This window comes from Equus asinus, chromosome 6 (assembly GCF_041296235.1).
Source record: "Equus asinus isolate D_3611 breed Donkey chromosome 6, EquAss-T2T_v2, whole genome shotgun sequence".
Taxonomy (NCBI): domain Eukaryota; kingdom Metazoa; phylum Chordata; class Mammalia; order Perissodactyla; family Equidae; genus Equus; species Equus asinus.
The window spans coordinates 63,472,615-63,492,453 of NC_091795.1; the positions used below are offsets into that span (position 1 = coordinate 63,472,615).

At 37.6% G+C, this 19,839-nt stretch overlaps 2 protein-coding genes across 3 annotated transcripts in view; one reads left to right on the plus strand and one right to left on the minus strand.

Moving 5' to 3' along the window:
- Window positions 1-2,487: 2,487 nt before the first annotated feature.
- CRIPT (CXXC repeat containing interactor of PDZ3 domain) lies at window positions 2,488-15,035 on the minus strand. The gene is made up of 5 exons (XM_014833250.3): window positions 14,824-15,035; window positions 12,744-12,809; window positions 11,940-11,994; window positions 8,131-8,234; window positions 2,488-7,282 (listed from the first exon to the last, which is right to left on the minus strand). The coding sequence occupies exons 1-5, from the start codon at window positions 14,837-14,839 to the stop codon at window positions 7,218-7,220; spliced, it is 306 nt and encodes a 101-aa protein (XP_014688736.1). The 5' UTR covers window positions 14,840-15,035; the 3' UTR covers window positions 2,488-7,217.
- Window positions 15,036-15,043: 8 nt separating this feature from the next.
- The window catches only part of PIGF (phosphatidylinositol glycan anchor biosynthesis class F), a 32,686-nt gene continuing 27,890 nt past the window's right edge, over window positions 15,044-19,839 (plus strand). The window contains exons 1-4 of one of the 2 annotated variants that reach the window (XM_014833237.3): window positions 15,044-15,177; window positions 16,915-17,163; window positions 17,908-17,999; window positions 19,064-19,180. In XM_014833237.3, coding sequence (XP_014688723.2) covers window positions 16,936-17,163; window positions 17,908-17,999; window positions 19,064-19,180 — 437 coding nt within the window. In that variant the 5' untranslated portion in view covers window positions 15,044-15,177; window positions 16,915-16,935. Of the gene's footprint in view, window positions 15,704-16,914; window positions 17,164-17,907; window positions 18,000-19,063; window positions 19,181-19,839 lie in introns of both variants that reach the window. The other variant, XM_014833242.3, reaches the window with a different exon arrangement.

A 19,839-nucleotide genomic window follows, 5' to 3' on the forward strand; every position in this document is an offset into this window, starting at 1 on the left:
TTGATTTTTAAGTCATTAATTATCAGACTTTCTTCTGTTCCTATATAAACATTTAAAGTTACACATTTCCCTCTAAATTCCACGTTAGCTGTATCCCACAAGATTTGAAAACATATTTTCATTATTATTTGATCTTAATTATCTTCTAATTTCACTATGATTTTTTGACTCATTATTTAGAAGGGTGTTTTAAATTTCCAAATATATGGTTTTAAAATTATCTTTCTGCTGTTAATTTCTAACCTAATTGTACTGTGAGTAGACACTGGTTTTTCTGATAGCAAATTTCTGAACATTTAAACCTTATGGCTTAGTACATAATTTTTTTTCTTTGTATGCTTAAGAAGAATGTGTATTATTCAGTTATTGGGATGGTGTTTTATATATGTCCATTAGATGAAGATTGTTAATTGCATTCTTCAAATCTTACTAAATTATCTTTTGACTGCTTGTTTCATTAATTGCTGCAAGAAGCGTGTGAAATATTCCACTACAATAGTTTTGTCAACTTTTGCTTTACATATTTTGAAGCTATATTATTAGGAGCACATAGATTAAGAATTTTTTTAATCCTCTTAGAAACTTGAAACTTTTATCTGTATGTAATATTTTTTTATTCTCTAGTAATTCTTTTTGCCTTAAAGGCTTTTTTTTCTATATTAACGTAGCCACACCAACTTTCTTTTAGTATTTGACTGATATACTTTTCCACCTTTTTATATAAACTCCCATTTGGCATATAGCTGGAACTTAAAAAAAAAGTGACAATATTTGTCTCATTTAACTGGAAAATTTAGTATATTCACATTGATTGTGATTAGAGATATATTTAGATTAATTTCCTCCTTCTTTTCTCTGTATTTTTTTCCCCTTTCCTTTCTTGGCTTCTTTTGGATTAATATTTTTTCCTTCATTCTGCATACTTCTGGTTTAGAAATTATGTACTCTATTTTATTCTTTGTTATTTAAGAAATTTTAACATGTATTTTTAACTTGACCAAGTTTAAAGGTTGTCGATATCTTTTCCTTCTTGAATACTTAATCCAATCAATCAAACTATATTCTATTATTTTCTAGTATTTTAGTTCTTATTAACCTCACAAATGAGATATTATCACCTTACATAATCAATGTTTGTCTATAGACTATATACTTGCCATTTTCTGGGACTCATCGTTCTTTCTTACATTTCATGTTTTCCTTTGAGCTCATGTCTTTCTTCCTGAAGTCTGCTTTTGAAATGTTCTCTAGCAAGGATCTGTTGGTTGTAAACTTATCTGCTTGCCTAAAAATGTCTATTTCATGTCTGTTCTTACAAAACTATTACGAAAAAAATGAAATATTATCTGTTCTAAAACTTTGGATGTATGTCAGACCTTTTCCTCTACCTTTCATGTCTCAATTTTTATTTCATATTTTTTGTCTCTGAATCTTTGTGCTGAAGTCTCTGGAAAGATTTATATTTTTTCCCCATCTTCCCAGGGCTAAGGCCAAGATAAGAAAGTATCTCCACTGCCTTTCTCTGTGGATAGGTGGGGGTATTCTAGCAAACCCACTGAAACCGTCACCTTGCAGGGCTCCATGCTTTATGCACATACCTCTCTTCTAAACTCCCCACTTTTCTCACGTCCTGGGCTTTGTCTTCCACGCATTCGATGTCTTTTACAATACAGGCTTTAGACTCTTGCAAGATTGGCAAATACTCCTTAAGACAAGCACTGGATTTGGTGCTAGTTTACCCTTTGAATTTATACTTTCCCTTTGTTTCTGGTCTCTGAGGATCATCATTACTTTCTCGCGAGTTTAACTATATCCATATTTTAAAACTACATACATATATCAGTTTTGTATACTTACATGAGATGTACATATGTAAATAAATATTTTCTAGGATTTTTATTGTAGGCTAAGTTTCTCTGGCTATCTTGTTCATAATGTTGTTGGAAACTTAAGTCCATCTATTTGCTCTTTAAGTTGCTAAAATTGCAAATCTTTTAGCATGACGGAAAATTAAAAACCAAGAAAGAACACTATCGCCATCTGGTGGAGAAACCTACATCTAAATGAGACCCACGGTGACTCACCTCCTTCCCCTTGCCCCCCATATTTAGTCAACAAGTCCTGTCAAGTCTTCTTTTATCAGATCTTTCAAATTTGTCCCTTCATTTCCATTCTTCTAGTACCATCTTAGTCTACTTTCTAGGGTTTTTTTGCCAGAATTTTTGCTTTTGAACCAGCCTCTCTCTTTAGTCAATATTCTTTTAGTTTTTGCCTTGTTCCTATTGTCACACCTTACTTTTACAGTTTACAGTAATTTGATGGGTTGTGTATCAGGTTCTTGTTTATCAGCAAAGATTTTGGAACCAATAACAGCAGTATGACTAGAGATGAGAAAGAAGAGTTCCAATAAATGTTAGCTGAGTTGAAAGAAGTATTTAATACTATTTGCTCATTTGCAAAATTTATCTGGGAGGCAGCAGATACACAGAAGTTTCCAAGCTTTTTTATTCTGTAATAACAGACTGATGGATGACATTTACATGTGTAATTCTTCTGTGGACTAACCTAGATTTTTTTTAAAACTTAAAATTATTTTTAATTACAAAATACATGACCAATATTTAAAAAATGCAGAGTTTTGCAAATGAGTAATTATACTGATGATGTTAGGAGCCAGAGTTTTCACTGTGGAAGATCCAAATATGGAATGGGGAGAGGCAAGGAAGAACCCTGCAGGGTCGGACTGTAATTGGAGATATCAATAAACTTGTGATTTCTAAGATGTATGTTTCCTACCTCTTTCTGTTAAAGGGGCCTAGAGGCAATGACAACCCAGCAGCCCTGGATCTTAGTATCTAAACACTGTTCTCCACTAAAAGAAACTAGAGATCTTTGGAGAAATGGCTGATTCAAGGGCTGGGTGGGGAAAAAAAAGAAACCCACGAGATAAACCAGAAACATCTTGTGCTAGAAAGTAAGGAATTTCTCAAAGAATGGTAATAACATGTCAAAAAGACCCAAGAGCCAGCTTGAAAGGTCTCCCACTGGCCAAATATGGGATAATTTGACATCAAAACAAGTGAGAGTAAAAGACTGAATAAAACAGGAATCCATGAGTTCACACTAAGATAAGCTGAAAAAAGAGAAAGCTTTTCCTTAAGGTAGAATGCCAATTAATAAATGTAAAAGGAATGAGAGAATTGGAAAACCACCATCTGGTAACCATCAAAGTAACAATTAATTCAGTCAAGAAACATCACTGGATGCTAAAATGACTGTGTGAAAGTTTGCTGAGAAACAGTGTATTTATAGTCTCAAAGTATCTCCCTACAAAATGCTTAATAGAAAAAAACTGAAACCACAGTGGAAAAATCTAGCAGAACCACCTAAAACAAGCGATCAAAACTAACATCTTGTAATGGGACAACCGACATCGTATGACACACTGAAAAGGACACAGCATCTCCTCTACCTGCCAAAAATGCTTAAATTCAATCTAATCATGAAGAAACACCAGAAAAACTCAGATTAGGAGATATTCTATAAAATAACCAACCTATGTGTTTCATGACCTTGACATTTTTGAAAGACAGATTTAAGAATTGTTCTAGATTAAAGGAGACTAGACACATGACAACTAAATGCAACAGGTTATTCTGGATTGGATCCTAGACCAGTCTTTTTTTTTTTTTTTTAAAACAAATGGCGTTACTCGAAAAATTAGTGAAATATGTGAAAGGTTAGATAATAGTATCATACTAACGTTAATTTTCTGGTTTTGATAATTACGCTGCAGTTACTTAAGAAAATACCTTTGTTTTGCGGAAATACACACAAGTATTTGGAGTAAAGAGGCATCATATCTGTAACTAACCCTCAAATGGTCAGAAAAAAAAGCATTTATTCTATACTGGTAAGTAGATAGAGAAACCTCTTACACAGATTAGAATGACAATTAATACAGAAAGAATGATCTAGTTAGAAAGTTATAATTTTGCAAACATCAAAGCATGCTAAATCAAGGAGGGGCAGGTTTGATGAGGAATAGAATATCAACATAGTCTCAAAATTTCTCCTCACAAATTATCCACTAATCACAAAAGGAAAAACAGTAACTATACAGTGGAGAAACTGGACAAGATCTGACCCAAGCAATCAAAAGAACATCATCAATGAGAGGCAAAGGGACATTCTGTAAGTCTGGATTTGACACCAGGGCACACATCACTCATAGTATCTCAGCCCACAATGTATAACCCAAATCTAACCATAAGGAAACACTGGAAAAACCTAAACTGAGGAATATTCCTTAATTTAATTGCCCTATATTCTTTAAATATATCAATACTACAAAACACAAAGAAAGGCTGAAAAACTGTTCCAGATTAAAGAGTCATGCTAATGAAACATGTGAGCCTGGACTGGATCCTGTAGCTGAAAAAAACATTACCAATGGAGCAACAAATGAAATCGAAATAGGGACTATAAATTAGATGAAAGTATTGTACCAATGTTAAATTCCTGAATCTGATAACTCTATTTAGTATGCCTGAGCTTATGAAGTACATATCTAGCATTAAAGGGTAAAGTGTATGTCTGCAACGTACTTGCAAATGGGACAAGGAAAAAATATATAACACGAGACAGAAAATGGTAAAGCAAATATGAGAAACATTTAAAAAGTCAAAGTGCAGAAAAATGTACGTATTTCTTCTGCTTAAAATTCTCAAAACAAATATATACACTTAAGTGAAAGTAACTATACATTTCTAGGATACTAAAATTATCAGTATTCCTGCTCCCCCAGATAAGGGAACTTGAAGCTAAAAAGTATTATGTGGCTGGCATAGGCTGTAAAGAGTAAAGTCTCTTTTCTCAACCCTCAGTTCCATTCCACAGAAAAAGACTACTAATAGCTTTCAGATGCTTTCTATATGTATACACATATATAATTCTTACTTCATTTTGATGGGTGCATATTCAAATGAATGCACTTAAGAAGCGTTTTATTGGTATTTGTTTCTAACATATATATTTTATAAACACAATTTGAGATTTAAAAAAGTTTATTTCATCACTTATACATTTAGTTTGATAAAAGCTGTTTGGCCTTAATTCTGTCATCTTATTTATTGTTAGTTTGTTTTTATGCCTTCTTTTAAAAAATATGTTATGTTCATGTTTGTTTTGGGATTTTCTTTCTCATCTAATAACTTCCACTCAATTTATGGCAGTCATATCATTATTTCAACAATATGAAGATTTACAATAATTATATTCTGTTCTGAGGTGTAATACTAACAAAAATCTCCCCAGGAGAACTTGAGTCTGGCCACTGGATCACTTATGGAAGGAAGCTACTTAAGGCATGAACATGAAATATAAGCCAGGGAAGTCCAGGTCCCAGTTGATATCGAAGAAATGTACTCTTCCAAAGTTGACCAACCCAACTTTTACTGGTTCTGGGCCACTCTCTGACTGGGCCCTATTATAGGTCGTCCCCTGTGTTGATTTTAATTTAAAATCCCAAACTGATTAAAGCATGAGAAGATACTTCTTGCCCTTGGAGCTATTGTTGTTTATTATATTTTGTATTATCCTTGTGATCTTTCTGGATATGAATAACAATGTAACCTAGAAAAACACTATTTAAAAAACCTTATAAATGAAACTTGAAACTTTACTTTCATACTTTTAAAACAAATAAAAATCAATATCTATACTATGTATATCATCATGTTATCTACTCTATACGTTTTATTTGTTGTTAGTGCCGTCAAGTCATTTCCGACTCCTAGTGACCCTGTGTACAGGAGACCTGAACCCTGCCTGGTCTTTTTGTGCCATCCTCTCATCTTCCTGCGCTATCAGACAATGCTCCCCTGCTAGTCATAGGGTTTTCATGGCCAATTTTTTTGGAAGAGGCTGGCCAGGTCCTTCTTCCTAGCCTTAGTCTGGAAGCTCTGTTGAAACCTGTCCACCATGGGTGACCCTGCTGGCATGTGAAATACCAGAAGCATAGCATTTAGCATCACAGCAACATGCAGCTACCACAGTATGGCAACCAACAGACGAGTGGTGTGGTTCCCTGACTAGGAAACAACCGGGGCCGCAGCAATGAGAGCACTGAATCTTAACCCCCAGACCACCAGGGCTGGCGCAAATTTTATAGTGATACGTGTTTATACATACTGCACTTGGCAATAGGGAATACTTTTTTGGTCTCCCATAGTAGGATACAGGTTTCAAAAGCCCTGAACCTCTGAAGGCAGCACAAAGCACAAGGAGAATCTTTGAAACCTCAAGCAGTCTTTCAACAGTCTATATTACATTTATATATATATTTTAAAAAAAGTCAAAATGTTTGCTTTGTTCTATTTATTTCTTTTTTTTGGCAGGGGCGAGGGAAAAGGTAAAAAAAAAAAGTTTGGTTTCTGCTTCAAAGAGCTTTCCCAAAGAGTGATGATTCATTTTCATTACACATCATCGTGGATGAACAGTTCCCCTGGCTTTCATGACAGTTTGGATTCAAAGAAATGTGTGTAATATGTGTCTTTCTGAAATCCAGTGTATTCTTTTGGGCATATATGGGGTGTCCCTTGTGTTCTTGTCCTCATATGAAAGATACTGGCAATTTGGCTTCAAGAACAAATTTAAAAAAATCATAAATACAACTTGTGTTTGATTTGGGTCTGGGCTAATAACGAAGGAACAATTCAGTAACAATGGTCTCAGATATTTAAGTACTCAGTTAAACTGCAATTAATTAAGGGACTGCTGATTCTAAGAACTGTACAACCAACAAGGGAATGAAGGAAAAATTAAAAGTCTTGATGCCAAGATCAGAGTAAAATATCAATAATCTCCCTTTTGCAATATCTATAAAGTAGAAGAAGAGAACAATAAGAATCATATGAACAATAATAAATAAAAAGTGCATACAGTACTGGGAAAACATTTTTTTTTGTTAAATTTGCCACTTATTCCAATTTGATAAGATGCTTGTAAGGAAAATAACAACTTATGGCAGAAAACTAATTATATTGTTGCTGTTCAGAACTTCTTGAGAGCAAAAGAATAATACCAATTAACTTCCGTGGTTTAAAGTTAATTGTCTTAAAACACGTTATTTTGTAACCTGAAGAACTATGTTATGCCTTAAAAATTCAAAACAAAAAGTAAAATCATATAGAAAGGCAAAAACTTCATTAATACATCTAGACAGATGTTTGCTTATAGTTTTTGGTATCCAAAACTTTTTTCCCACACATCGCACAGATACCTAAAACAAAGAAACAAAAAAAAAATGTGAGCAATCAAATTGTAATACCAACTAAAAATACCAATCAAACATCTAATACCAATGGTTTGATTTACTTAAATCACTCCTGAAGCTTAAAACATAATTTAACAGCATCAGAAAAGAGAAAAAGAAAACAAATATATAAATATATTTTTGTGTGTGAGGAAGATTCACCCTGAGCTAACAACTGTTGCCAATCCTCCTCTTCTTTCGCTTGAGGAAGATTAGCTCTGAGCTAACATCTGTGCCAGTCTTCCTCCACTTTGTATGTGGGATGCCTCCACAGCATGGCTGATGAGTGGAGTAGGTCTGCACTTGGGATCCAAACCTGTGAACCCTGGACCGTTGAAACGGAGCATGTGGAACTTTACCCACTTGGCCACAGGGCCGGCCTCCAAAAACATATACTTTTTTTTTTTTTTGAGGAAGATTAGCCCTCAGCTAACTACTGCCAGTCCTCCTCTTTTTTTTGCTGAGGAAGCCTGGCTCTGAGCTAACATCCGTGCCCATCTTCCTCTAGTTTATACGTGGGACGCCGACCACAGCATGGCTGCCAAGCAGTGACATGTCCGCACCCGGGATCCGAACCAGCGAACCCCGGGCCGCCGAGAAGCGGAACGTGCGAACTTAACCGCTGCGCCACCAGGCCGGCCCCAAAAACATATACTTTTAACTATGAACAAATTCTAAGTTTTATTTTGCCTTACAAAAAAGAACGTTTGACTAACAGGACTTATGAAAGGCTACTCCTTTTCTATGTTATCCAAATCAGTACCAAAAGAAGTAGGTTTGAAATAAATAGAAAAATGGTATTAAAGGAAACTTACCCTTTTTGTAGGCACAGCCCTGGCAGTAATGAGAACCCGGTTGGTGCACAGAACTTTTACAAATTCTGCAAGTGGAGAACTTATTCTTTCCATATGGATCAAATCTAGAGATTTTTTTAAAGGAAGAAAAATGTATAATACGATAGAAACATTCTTAAATAATCTTTTAAGGAACAATAATAATAATAATAATTTATAATTATTTATATATAAAAATATATAAAATATATATATTTATTATTATTAAAATATATAATCTTAAATAATAAACTTAAGCAACAAATGGGATTAATCCACGCTCTCTGTTCCCACTATCAAACTCTACAATTGATAGGCAGGGCATTCGTCTAGCTGGCTACTCTCTTAACATGCCTGCACACCTCCTCTGCCCCTTCCACGTAAGCTGTATGTTTATAAAGAGTCAGTTGTACTTAATCCCCAACCTGTTTATATCAGTTGTATTTGTCATCTATTTGTGTGATAAATTAAATATCAAGGAAAGTGAAGAAATGTGGGTGCAAAAAGAGTGATTGATTCTATTAAAAACTAAGTGAATGCTTTAGGATGACTAGATAAGTATGAATCATTAAAATTGCTATTGAAATAGGTATGGGTAAGACAATTGTTAAAAATGGGGGGAAAATCCTAAGTGGAAACACTTGGCCCTTTGCAGCATCAGTTCTTGTTCCACTTTAAAGATACCGGAAATGTATATTCTGGTTATGATTTATGTGAGAAAATGATAACTCTTATCAGTAGGCTCATACTCAAAAGCCCTGTCTCAATGCCAAATGATCGACAAATGCATGAACAGTTATGTGCTTTAACTCAAAATAAGGTATGAGTATCTTTCAATGATTGCCTACTTTCACTGACATTTTCAAATAGCTGATCCAATCCCTTTGGATAAAAGGGCTTCTGCTACATAACAATGCCAGCTTACAGTAACTGGAGGGCAAAATAACTTTAGCGGAAATACTTCCCCCTAAATTGGCAAGAAGTTTTTGTCATGATACTCACGTACCGAATACCAAGACTGTCCTAGACCTGATCTCTTCTCTTGGGGTACGACAGCTCATTTTCAAAAGTTAACTTTTCTAAACCCAAAAGAATGTCACTTTACTCCCCACAAAAGAAGACAGACACTACTCTTCCTTTTAATAAGCTAATTTGTTTGGACCTGTATGTCTGGAGATTACTTTTTCTTAAAACCATATTTTATTCTAAGATGCATATCTTAATATCTCTGAACTCTTACAATTCATTGGCAGAGCTTTTTCTTTCCTAAAGTAATAATGCATCTTATAAATTTTGGTCTCTTAGATTCAACGCAATACAGTAGTACATTTTCCAAAGTGAGATATTTAGACTACTCAAAAGTAATAGCTACTTATTAATGATACCTGAGTAAGTTTGAGAGCATAAAGGAACTGGAAGTATCTAAAACTGTACAATCTGTAAAAATAACTACTTAGTCAATAATAACTGAATGGTCTTAGAAGACATCAATAAATCAGTCAACAATACACAGTGTGATGCTGCACTGAAGATTAAATCTACTGTGCTGTTTTATGTAACTATTTAACAAGCACCTTTATGTGCCAGGCACTGTATGTAGTAAAAGCTTTATCATTATTATTACTATTTCCAGTCCTTGGGGTGATGTCATGAAACAGGTATTTATTTATTCAGCAAATACATACTGAGTGCCCACTCTGTGCCGGTTACTGTTCTAAATACCAAAGGTGAACGGGACAGACAGAGCCTCTGCTCTCATCAAGCTGACATTCTAGCCTGAGGAAACTGAGAATAAGAGGAAACAAGTAAGCTTTTCAGATAGTAGTATGTGTTGTAGAGAAACTTTAAACAGGATACTGTGGCAGACATGAGGGGAGGGAAGAAAGACGTTAGTTTAGATGCTGGTTAGGGACCCTCGCTGAGCAGGTGACATTTCAGTTGAGATCCAAGTAAGAAGAAGGAGCCAGCTACGTAAGCTCTGAGGGATGAGCTCCAGGAGGAGGCAGCAGCAAGCACAGACCTCTTCCAGTGGGAGTGGGTTTGGCATATCTGATGCAGGAGTTGGTATAATAGGAAGTCAGAGAGGTGGGAGGGGCCAGATCACAGAGGACTCTGTAAGAACATGATAAGGGGCTTAGATTTTATACTATGTAAAAAGGAAAACCAGCGGAGGCTTTTGAGGAAAGAAGTTACATGTCATTTAAAAGACCACTCTGCTTACTATGAGATTGAACTACAAGGAACTAAAGAGGAAGCAAGGAGAGACAAAGTTATGACAGTATCCAAGTAATAAATAACAGTGGTTTGGAATCGGTAATAGCGGTGAGATGGACAGAAGCAGGTGGATTCAGGTTATATTTTGGTGTTAGAGCCAAAGAACTTGCCGATGGAACGGGAACTGAGGGAGAGGGAGGAAGCAGTGAGGGATTCTAGCTTTTGGGCTCACACAACTGGATTGGACAGTGGAGCAATGACGAGAAGACTGTGATTAGATGACTGCAAGAAAAAGAGGCTGCCTGTTCAACATCCGATCGGAAAAGTCAGGTAGGTAGCTGCACATATGTCTGGACCTCAGAGAAGTCAGGACTGGAGATATACATTTGGGAGTCATTAACTCCCAAATACTGTTTGAATTTAAAGCCAGTGGACTAAAGTCACTGGAGGAGAGATTATAAATTTATAAAGAGCAAAAAAAAAAGTCTAGGATTGAGTCCAGAGGCACTTGATTGAGAAGCAACCACCAGTGAGAAAGGAGAGTGTGGTGTCCTAGAGCCAAGAGAATAAAATTGGGTGTAAAAACAGACGTGTTAAAAGGTTAAGTAAGGTAAGAATAGAGAAGTGGCCATCAGTTTTAAAGGTCGCACGTGATCTTGACAAGAGCAGTTTCGGGGTGTGGTGGGGATAAAGGCCTGACAGGAGTGGCTGAAGGAAAGAATGGGACTTAAGGACAGTAAGAACGTATGTAGATAAGGCTTTTGAAAACTTCTGCCGTGAAGGGAAGCAAGGAAATGGGGTGGCAGCTGGAAGGGTCCATGGAATCTTTACAACAGGATATAATAAAGCATAGTGTCAAAAATTATTTTTAAGGTGGGAAACACTTTTTTTTGTTATTTTTTTTTGCTGAGGAAGATTAGTCCTGAGCTAAGATCTGTTGCCAATCTTCGTCTTTTTTTGCTTGAGGAAGATTAGCCCTGGGCTAACATCTGTGCCAGTCTTCCTCCACTTTATATGTGGGTCACTGGCACAAGACAGCCGATGAGTGGTATAGGTCCATGCCTGGGATCCGAACCCATGAACCCAGGCCGCCGAAGTGGAGCTTGTCAAATTCAACCACTATGCCACAGGGCCGGCCCCAGGAAACATTTTTATTCCCATTCTCACAAGAAAAAAGTAAAGTTCAGAAAAGCTAAGAAACGGGCTTAACTTGCTTAAGGTCATAGAGCTAGACAGCGACTGAGTCTAGATTCAAATTTAGGTCTGATTCCAGAGCTTATGATCTTTCCACATTTCTCTCTGCCTCTGATTTATAGGATAATTAAGAACAAGAAAAATATAAAAGTCGTTTTCTGGTGAAATTATAAAAAGAATAACACTAATATCCTCATATATTAATACAGTAAAGAGGAATGGGGTGAAACCAGCAGGTTATGACAGATACCCTGGTTTTGCATACTAGGAACTACCTAATTGTTTCATCACAGTAGAATGATGCACGGCAAATTCACGCCAGTACGCTTAATATTAAAAAGAGTGGAAATTTATGACTGCTCTATAGATGCTCCTTTACCTACCTTGCTTTTTTTGAGGTCAAAGCTTTATTTTCGTTCAGCTTTCTTCCACCACTTTCTATATCAAAATACAATGTGTTTTAGTAGGTTATTTCCACACATTTCACACCTAATATACGCATATAACATTTATCAATTAGTTAAAAATGTAATTTTTTGACCTCCTACCAATAGACCAGCCTATATCAAAATTACCAAAGATCCTATTTAGCAGCCAGGTTCTTAAAACACTACTTAAGAAGAAAAGAATTATTTATTAGGAAAACAATAAAAAAATTGGATAAAACGCAATCATGTTATTTCCCAGACTCAAAGTAGGACTTTAGGAATGGATCTACATTTAATCTATCTAATGAAAATCTGGAGGCCACTACTTTGGTGCCATAGACCTTGAAAAAGTATTTCTTTTCCTTCCCTTTGAAAACATCTTCACTGTATTTAACGATTATGAAGGTGAAAACATTTAAACAATTTCTTCAAGAATATAAAAATCAGGTGAGAAGAGGGGGAATTAAATACCAACTCCAATTAAGCTGAATCAAATTAATTACTATGATATACTCATTGCTTGAAAATCATTTAATTACTTTGCTGTCTCCCATCTACCAAATTAGGAACCCCAACATGTAACTGAGAGAACTAAATAGAAGATACTAAATTGTTGGGGGAATCCAGTATTCTTTAATGCTTAATAGATGAAATAGTTTGTACATATAACAACGTTTCATTTTACAAATAACATAAAAGCTAAAACATTTTCCCAAGAAGTATTTGATTCAATTTCTGTGTTCCAAAAGGAAAAAATACCTGTGGTATTCCTTGCACCATCTTTCCACGTATCTGGAGTGATAACAGTACCAAGTTTCTTTTCACCTGTTACAATAAGACAGTAAAAGCAAAGGGAATTAGTATTTACTATCTAATAAATACACTACATTGTGCTTAAAATTCACAATGGTAGCAGCAAGCATATTACAGTAGGAGCCTGTTAACGCTGGGGTCAGGGCCAGTGAACCGAGACTTAAGATTAACTGTGGGCAATGGATGACTGACTCTCAGTACAATTTGTAGGATAACAGTATGGTTTATAATAGGCTTTCATGTACCTGTATACTTTAAACAAATCTGATAAATCTATTCATTCCATAAATATTTACTAAGCATCTATGATCTATAAACCATTGTGCAAAGTACAGAGAAAAGTAAAGTGATAAATCAGACAAAGCTCTAGACTTCAAGGAGTTTACAGTACACTGATATCTCTAACAGTAGTCCTTAGGAGGGACATGAACAAGATGAAACTGCACACAAACCTTCTGTATATCCACTTTTTTACAGACTCTGGTAAGAGTCTACAGCTTTCATCAGATTCTCAAAGAGCTCAGAGAACCAAAAAACGTTAAGAACCATTCAACTAAAACGTAAGCTAGAAAATAAATAGTATAATTGAGAGCTGAAATAAATTGAGAGCTAAAGAGCTAGGAGAAATTCCAGGGAGGAAGAAATAACCTTGGCTAGGGAAATCTAGGAAAGCTTTGTGGAAAAGGCAAAAGAGAGGGTGTGTGGCAAGGGGACTGTGAAGAAAGAGGAGGAAAGAGGATGAAGACAAACTAGATAAAGGACACAGGCTGGGGAAAGGCATGGGAAGCTCAGGGTACACACGGGCATGCAAGATAGTTTGGTTTGGCTGAAGTGCGAAGAGGGTAAGGGTTAGCAACAATCAAGTTGGAAAGATAAATTGAAGCCTTATTGTGGAGGGTCATCCTGAATGCCAGTCTCCAAATATAGAAACCCCAAATTATTCCCTGCACACTGAGAATTTATTAAAGTAATTCAACCACGGTCATTTTTTTACCTAATATAAGAAGTGTTATTCAAACTCATGGGTGTCTGTGTTCAAAGTTTTATCTAGTAGGGGGATAGAAACAAAATGGATCATGTTAATTAGACAGTAATTGGATCATGTTAATTAGACAGTAATCAGGATAAGAGTTCTTGAAACCTTGTCACAGAAGAGCCAGATATGTCTAGTCTGAGGAAAAAGAGACATGCCGACGTGACGGCTATTTTTAAACATATAAACGGTTTGTGAGATCAAAAAAATCATCAGATATTTTTCTAGAAATCTCAAGGGTTGGCGTTAGAATCACTGAATGGCAATCATAGGGAAGAAAGACTTTTCTAAAAGATAGTTAAGTCTACACAGACTCCCTTGAAGGTGGTGACTCTCCTGCCCTCACCTCCATACTGTTGGTATTCATGCAAAAGGCATTTAAGCCAATGGATGGAATATTGACTTAGAGCTGTTCGATAAAGTACAAGATGACCAGTTAAACTCAAATTTCAGATTGAAAAATGATTTTTTTTTTAAGTAATGAATATCCTAAAAGTCCTCTGGGACAAAGTACTTTCGGTAGTAAGGAGCGGCAAACAGCCAAGTCTCAAATACTGCATGGGACATCCTTACACTAAAAGTTATTCGTTGTTTACCTGAAATCCAAATTTAACTGGGCGTCCGGTATTTTTGTCTGCTAAACCTGGCTACTCTAGATGCTGTAGAAGTGACGGTTCAGACCCATTCCCACCTAAGGGTCTGGTGAGGCAAGGGAGCCAGTCAGAAGCTGTTTGGGATGAGATCCGGGGTTGGGGGAAAGCAAGGGAAATAGACAAAGAGGTACAAACTGAGACCAACCTGAATGCAAAACATACACGACTATATGGTCGTTGGGGAGGGGTAAGGATGGTCAAAGGGCAGAGTAGGAAGACAGACAGGCTAGAATTAGAGCACTGCGGCCGCAGGCAAAACAAACAACGGGCAAAGTTCCCGGGGAACTCTAGTTAGGTTCGTCTAGCCTCCTTCTCCCGCAGAAGCAGCCTATTAACTCACATTTTTCGCACACCATCCTTCCGCGACGCCTCCCTTAGCTGCAGAAGGAGCAGCAGCTAGACAACATCAAAAGGACAGCCAGAGAAGGAACCCCCTTCCGGGTTACGAGAACCCACTTCCGGTCCCTCCGCCCTCCGCCCCGCCTATCCTACACCTGGAAAGCCGCGGGAGGAATAAACAGGAGCGGGAAGGCGGGGCTGCTTCCTTTGCCCGCCCCTCCACTTCTGCGATTGGCTGTGCGGCCTTGGGTCTCCGCCCCACAGGACTGCGCCTGCGCGAGTCTCAGGGCGGCGAGTCGCACCTAATGGTGGGAGGTAGTAGCTCCCCTTTCCCTTCCGCGGGCGGGAGAGTTAGGTAAGCTCGGGCGAACGCTCCCTGCTCGCGAGCCTCCCGGGGGTACTAGCAATCCCTGCCAACTGCCCTAGTAGCCGCGAGCTTCTGTGCCCCGGCCCGCCGGCGCCCCCGGCCGCTCGGCCGCCACTCTTCCGGCGTGTCCCAGCGGCTGCCCTGATGGACCGGCTCTCTTTGGGATCGGACTTTCTGTGTCTGTTCCTCCGTTTCTGCTGGGCTCCATGCCTGTGCTCTTTGATTATGCCTCTCAGCTCGTCCCCTGCTGTCCCCACGCCCGCCGGCTGAGGCTGCGGTAGAGAGTCTCGAGCGGCCCAGTTTGGGGTGGGGCTGCAGGTCCAGGTCCCGCCATTCCCGCGACGGCTCCTCTGGGAGCCGCTCAGAAGGGCCTCCTCTCCCGCGGAATGCCTGTGGACCCGGGCCGGGTCAGACCGCGGACGCCGAGGCCGGGGCCCCCTCGCCGGGCGTCCTCGCGGGCTCGCCAGGGCCTGACCTGCTGGTTGCTCAGGATTCAACAAACATTTAAGTTTGGGTACGCTCACTCTGTTAAGTCCAGATCCGTTGATGTCAATTGGGATTCTGAGGATGGCCCAGAAAAATGTTCAGAGGGGTGTCTGTTGAGACGATGTACTCTGGATCCCCTCCCCACCCCTCAGTCAGCCAAGGATAGGACCTGTGAAGAACTTTGCCTTTCTCCCTTGCCATTCATTCTCTTCTCCACCCTTTGTGTTTATCTTTACGTCAAAGAGACTGGGTTTTGAAATGGCTTTGGCACTCGGGAGCTTGGAACGTTTTACTTGTCTCCTAACCTGTTAGCCTCTTACCCTGTTTCCTTATCAGTAAAATATTTGCGTTTGAAGATGGTGGTGTGAATTAAACGAGAGCTGTTAGGATAAGGTCTGGGCTTGCCCTTTCGCGTTAGTGGGCGCCCCCTCTGTGTGTGTGTAAAATATATGCTTTTTTTTTTCTGGAGTATTCACCAGAATGTGAACTATAACTTTAATAAGGTCCTTAACACTACTCAGTACTATGTATGAGCTCTCTGTTTGGTAATTTATAATTAAATATATATAGAAAATATGTTTTTTGTCTATAGAGAGAAAGTTTTCTTCATTCTTCCATTCGTGCTTTACTTTTGATTGGAATATAGCACTTGTAACAGACATTGCCATTTTGGTATTTTTTTTGGCACTGGGAAGCCTTAGTTTAGCATAATGTTCTTTGAACTCTGTTGATTACACCACCCATCATTTGAGTATTCAGGTGTGCACTTGGTGTCGCTTGACATTTGCTAGAAGATGTGAACTACTGTGATGTTGGACAGGGGTCCACAATGGTAAGAGATGCCAACAGCTTAGCCATTCATGGGGTTTTTAGAATGCAGAGGTTATATTTCCAGCTGGGGGAGATCATTAATCCAGGCAGTTTGTTTTCACCTCTGTGATTTTGGCCAAAAAAGGAAATTGAATTGCTTAATTGGTCGTAGCACATGACCCTGTTGCAGAAATGAGTCACAGGTATTTAAGAAATTAGTAAGTTTGTGTTTTTTAGGCTCCAAGAGCTATTTGCACCATATTAGTCTACATGCACATTTACACATATGCATCTTATTCTGAAACTAATACATTATTGCCCATAGAAAATTGACTTTGGTTCATGGCTTGTTTTTAGACGTTAGAGCATTTAGGATAATGGAAAAAGTCATTATTGCGTATCCTCTTTTCTTAATTTGTTTTTCATTAGATAGCCACTCAAGAAAACACCATGAAAGATACTGATATCAAGAGACTACTGTATACCCATCTTTTATGCATATGTTCAATTATCCTAAGCATCTTCATTCCATCATTCTTCTTGGAGAACTTCTCAATATTGGAAACACACTTGACATGGTTGTGCATCTGTTCTGTTTCTGTAACTGCCGTCAATCTAGTATTATATTTAGTAGTGAAACCAAATGCATCCTCTAAAAGAAGTTCATTGTCATTCAAGGTAAGGCTCATTTCTTGATAATTGATTTTTAGATGGAGGTAGTGTTTCTTTTAATGGAAGAATATTAGTCAGGTAGTCGTTGGGTTATTTACAGTGAGTGTTTTTTTTTTCTCCCAATCAATAGCCTTATATTTGCTGGAAGGCTGCCCACCCTGTTCAATAGATCCTTGCCATGCATTAATTCTGGAATTAGGACGTCTTAAGTGGATGTTATAGTGTTGTGAACCCATATAGTCAAATTTTACGTCTAACTTACTACGACTTGGGGAATTATTTAGTAGTATACTTTTTTTGGTGCAGTTTTCCTAGAAATTTTGTCCTAAAATGAAAAAAATTATTGTAGTCATTATTTTCTGCAAATATTTCATGTATCATCACATAATAAGGACTGTGTTTGTGTGTTTTGTATCCTAGCACTCTGTTACTGGTAAATATTTTATAAATACTGATTAACAACGTAGCTCAATACATACCACAGAACAGGGATGCTTTTTGACTCCATTGTTGCTTGGGTGGGTGGATTATGGGAGTGATGCTTGCCTTGTAGGCTTTTTTACAGGGCTGTGTTGAGGGCTGTGTGCCTGACTGTGCACAGGACATGTGATCTGACTTCAGGATACCCAAATCCAGAGAACATGGGACTGTCACACATTGTGGGAATAAGTTGTGTTTGTAGGTAAAATGGAAGCATTTGCTGTTCTTTAGGCATTCTCTTGAGTCTTTAAATATTCATTTCTTTTTTAGGTAACCAGATTTGTGAAATGCTGTGTCTATTTTCTTATGTCTTGTTTCACCTTTCATGTAATTTTTGTTCTCTATGGAGCACCACTAATAGAGTAAGTCTGAAATTTTTATCTTAAGGCAATTGTATTTTAAAACACTTGTTTACTAAATGTGCCTTTCTGTGGGTGATTAGACAAAAAACCATGGTGTGTTTAATTAATGGGTCAAGTAAGGATACTGACACATTACCCTTCCTTAGCAGTGTTATTCTTTTAAAAAACAGTGGAATAATTAATCCATTAAATGCTCCTATTACCTAGCCTTCTGTTACCCAATCACATGTGGGGAGGAGGTAGATGAGCAACTATACTATACCAGTAAATGTGAGGCCCTTGGAACCTCTAAGGGAACTTACGTAGTGATATGTATGTTAATTATAAGTAACATATCAGTTCTTAGTAAATATGATTCTGAAGTGCTTGAAAAGAATTTGTTTTCTTAAGAAAAGTCTGTAGGCTCCTATGTTTAATTACTTAATAAGCTAATATCTATAGTTTAAAGGTAAAATACAGTTTTATATGTATATATTTATACATAGTTATATATATATATATATATATATATATATACACACTAATGTAACGGTTGTTCTTTTCTAGAGAGGGGAGGACAAGACCTTTGTAATGGGAAATGGTAGTTTCTGTTTAATTCATTTTAGAGTAGAATGAATCACTGGAGCAGTGGTCTTCCAAGTGTGGTTCTAAGACCAGCAGCATCAGCATTTTATCAAAATGCAAATTCTTCAGGCCTCACTCAGAAACTCTTGGGGTGGTTCCCGGCAATCTTCAGTTTATTCAGCTCTCCAAGTGATTCTGATATAAGCTAAAGTTGAACCACTGGTGTGTAAAGAAAGTTCCAGAGACTATTGTAGAAGAAGGTTAATTATCTAGAAATGGGGTTTCTTGCAATGGACAGTCTCAGTGTGGATCATAGGGTATTTAGCACTTCTGAAATCTGTCATTAAAGCCGGATATTTGCTAGGTGGTTTTTTATAGCTTGCATTTCAGTAGTAAGATTATTTGTAGTCATCATTGTGGTAGGACTCAGGTTGCCTTTCAAAGTGAAGTGTAAGAAAATATTTTTACTTTTTAAAAAATTAATAAGTGTTTTTTCCTAGGTTGGTGTTGGAAACATTTTTATTTGCAGTTACTTTGTCTACTTTTACTACTGTACCTTGTTTGTGTTTGTTGGGACCAAACATCAAAGCATGGCTAAGAGTTTTCAGTAGAAATGGGTAAGTTTTAATTTTATATTCTAGTGATGTTTGAAATTTTAAAAAATTAATGAGGTATTTTTCTGTTCACACAGCTTGCTCGTTGTTCCATGCGTGTTTCTCAGCCCTGTGTGGTTCTCGGAGGTGCCTTAAGTCCTCATTGCACTTGGGGACTGGGGACAGGGGCAATGGTGGTGTGTATCTGAGGGGGACTTACGCGAGCAGGACTACAGGCACCTCCCTCTAGCAAGATCAGCTCTGCCTTTTGTTTAAAGAAAGCTTTGAAAACCACTCCTCGGGGTAATTTGTCACTGTGATAAAATTGCTCCCATACATCTTATAATGTAGAATTAGGGTCCACAATCTAAAAATGTTTAGTGTGACAACTATAATTTCTTGTTTAGCCTCTTTTGTGGTTAAAACAGCTGAATGCAGGCTTTACAGGATTTTATTTCCTTAGCAGTCATACGTATTTTCAGCTCAGCTAAGTTAAAATTTTAGCTTCTTGAAAGCTGTTGAAATGATTTGTGTCAGCAAACGTTGAGTCGTAACTAAGAAAACTAGAAGGTTATTTAGTGCTCATGATTTAGTACTATTTATCACCCAGCTGCAAAAACTTCTTGAGCATTACTCTATGCTCCGTGTTGTGCAAGATCTGTGTGGATTCTGAAGTGTTAGCC

Excerpts from the sequence above, each read along its gene's own strand:
- CRIPT (XM_014833250.3), bottom strand. Across the intron at positions 8,235-11,939 it reads TTGACCTCAAAAAAAGCAAG|ATTTGATCCATATGGAAAGA; the intron begins GTAGGTAAAGGA and ends AAAAATCTCTAG. Across the intron at positions 7,283-8,130 it reads GGGCTGTGCCTACAAAAAGG|GTATCTGTGCGATGTGTGGG; the intron begins GTAAGTTTCCTT and ends TCTTTGTTTTAG.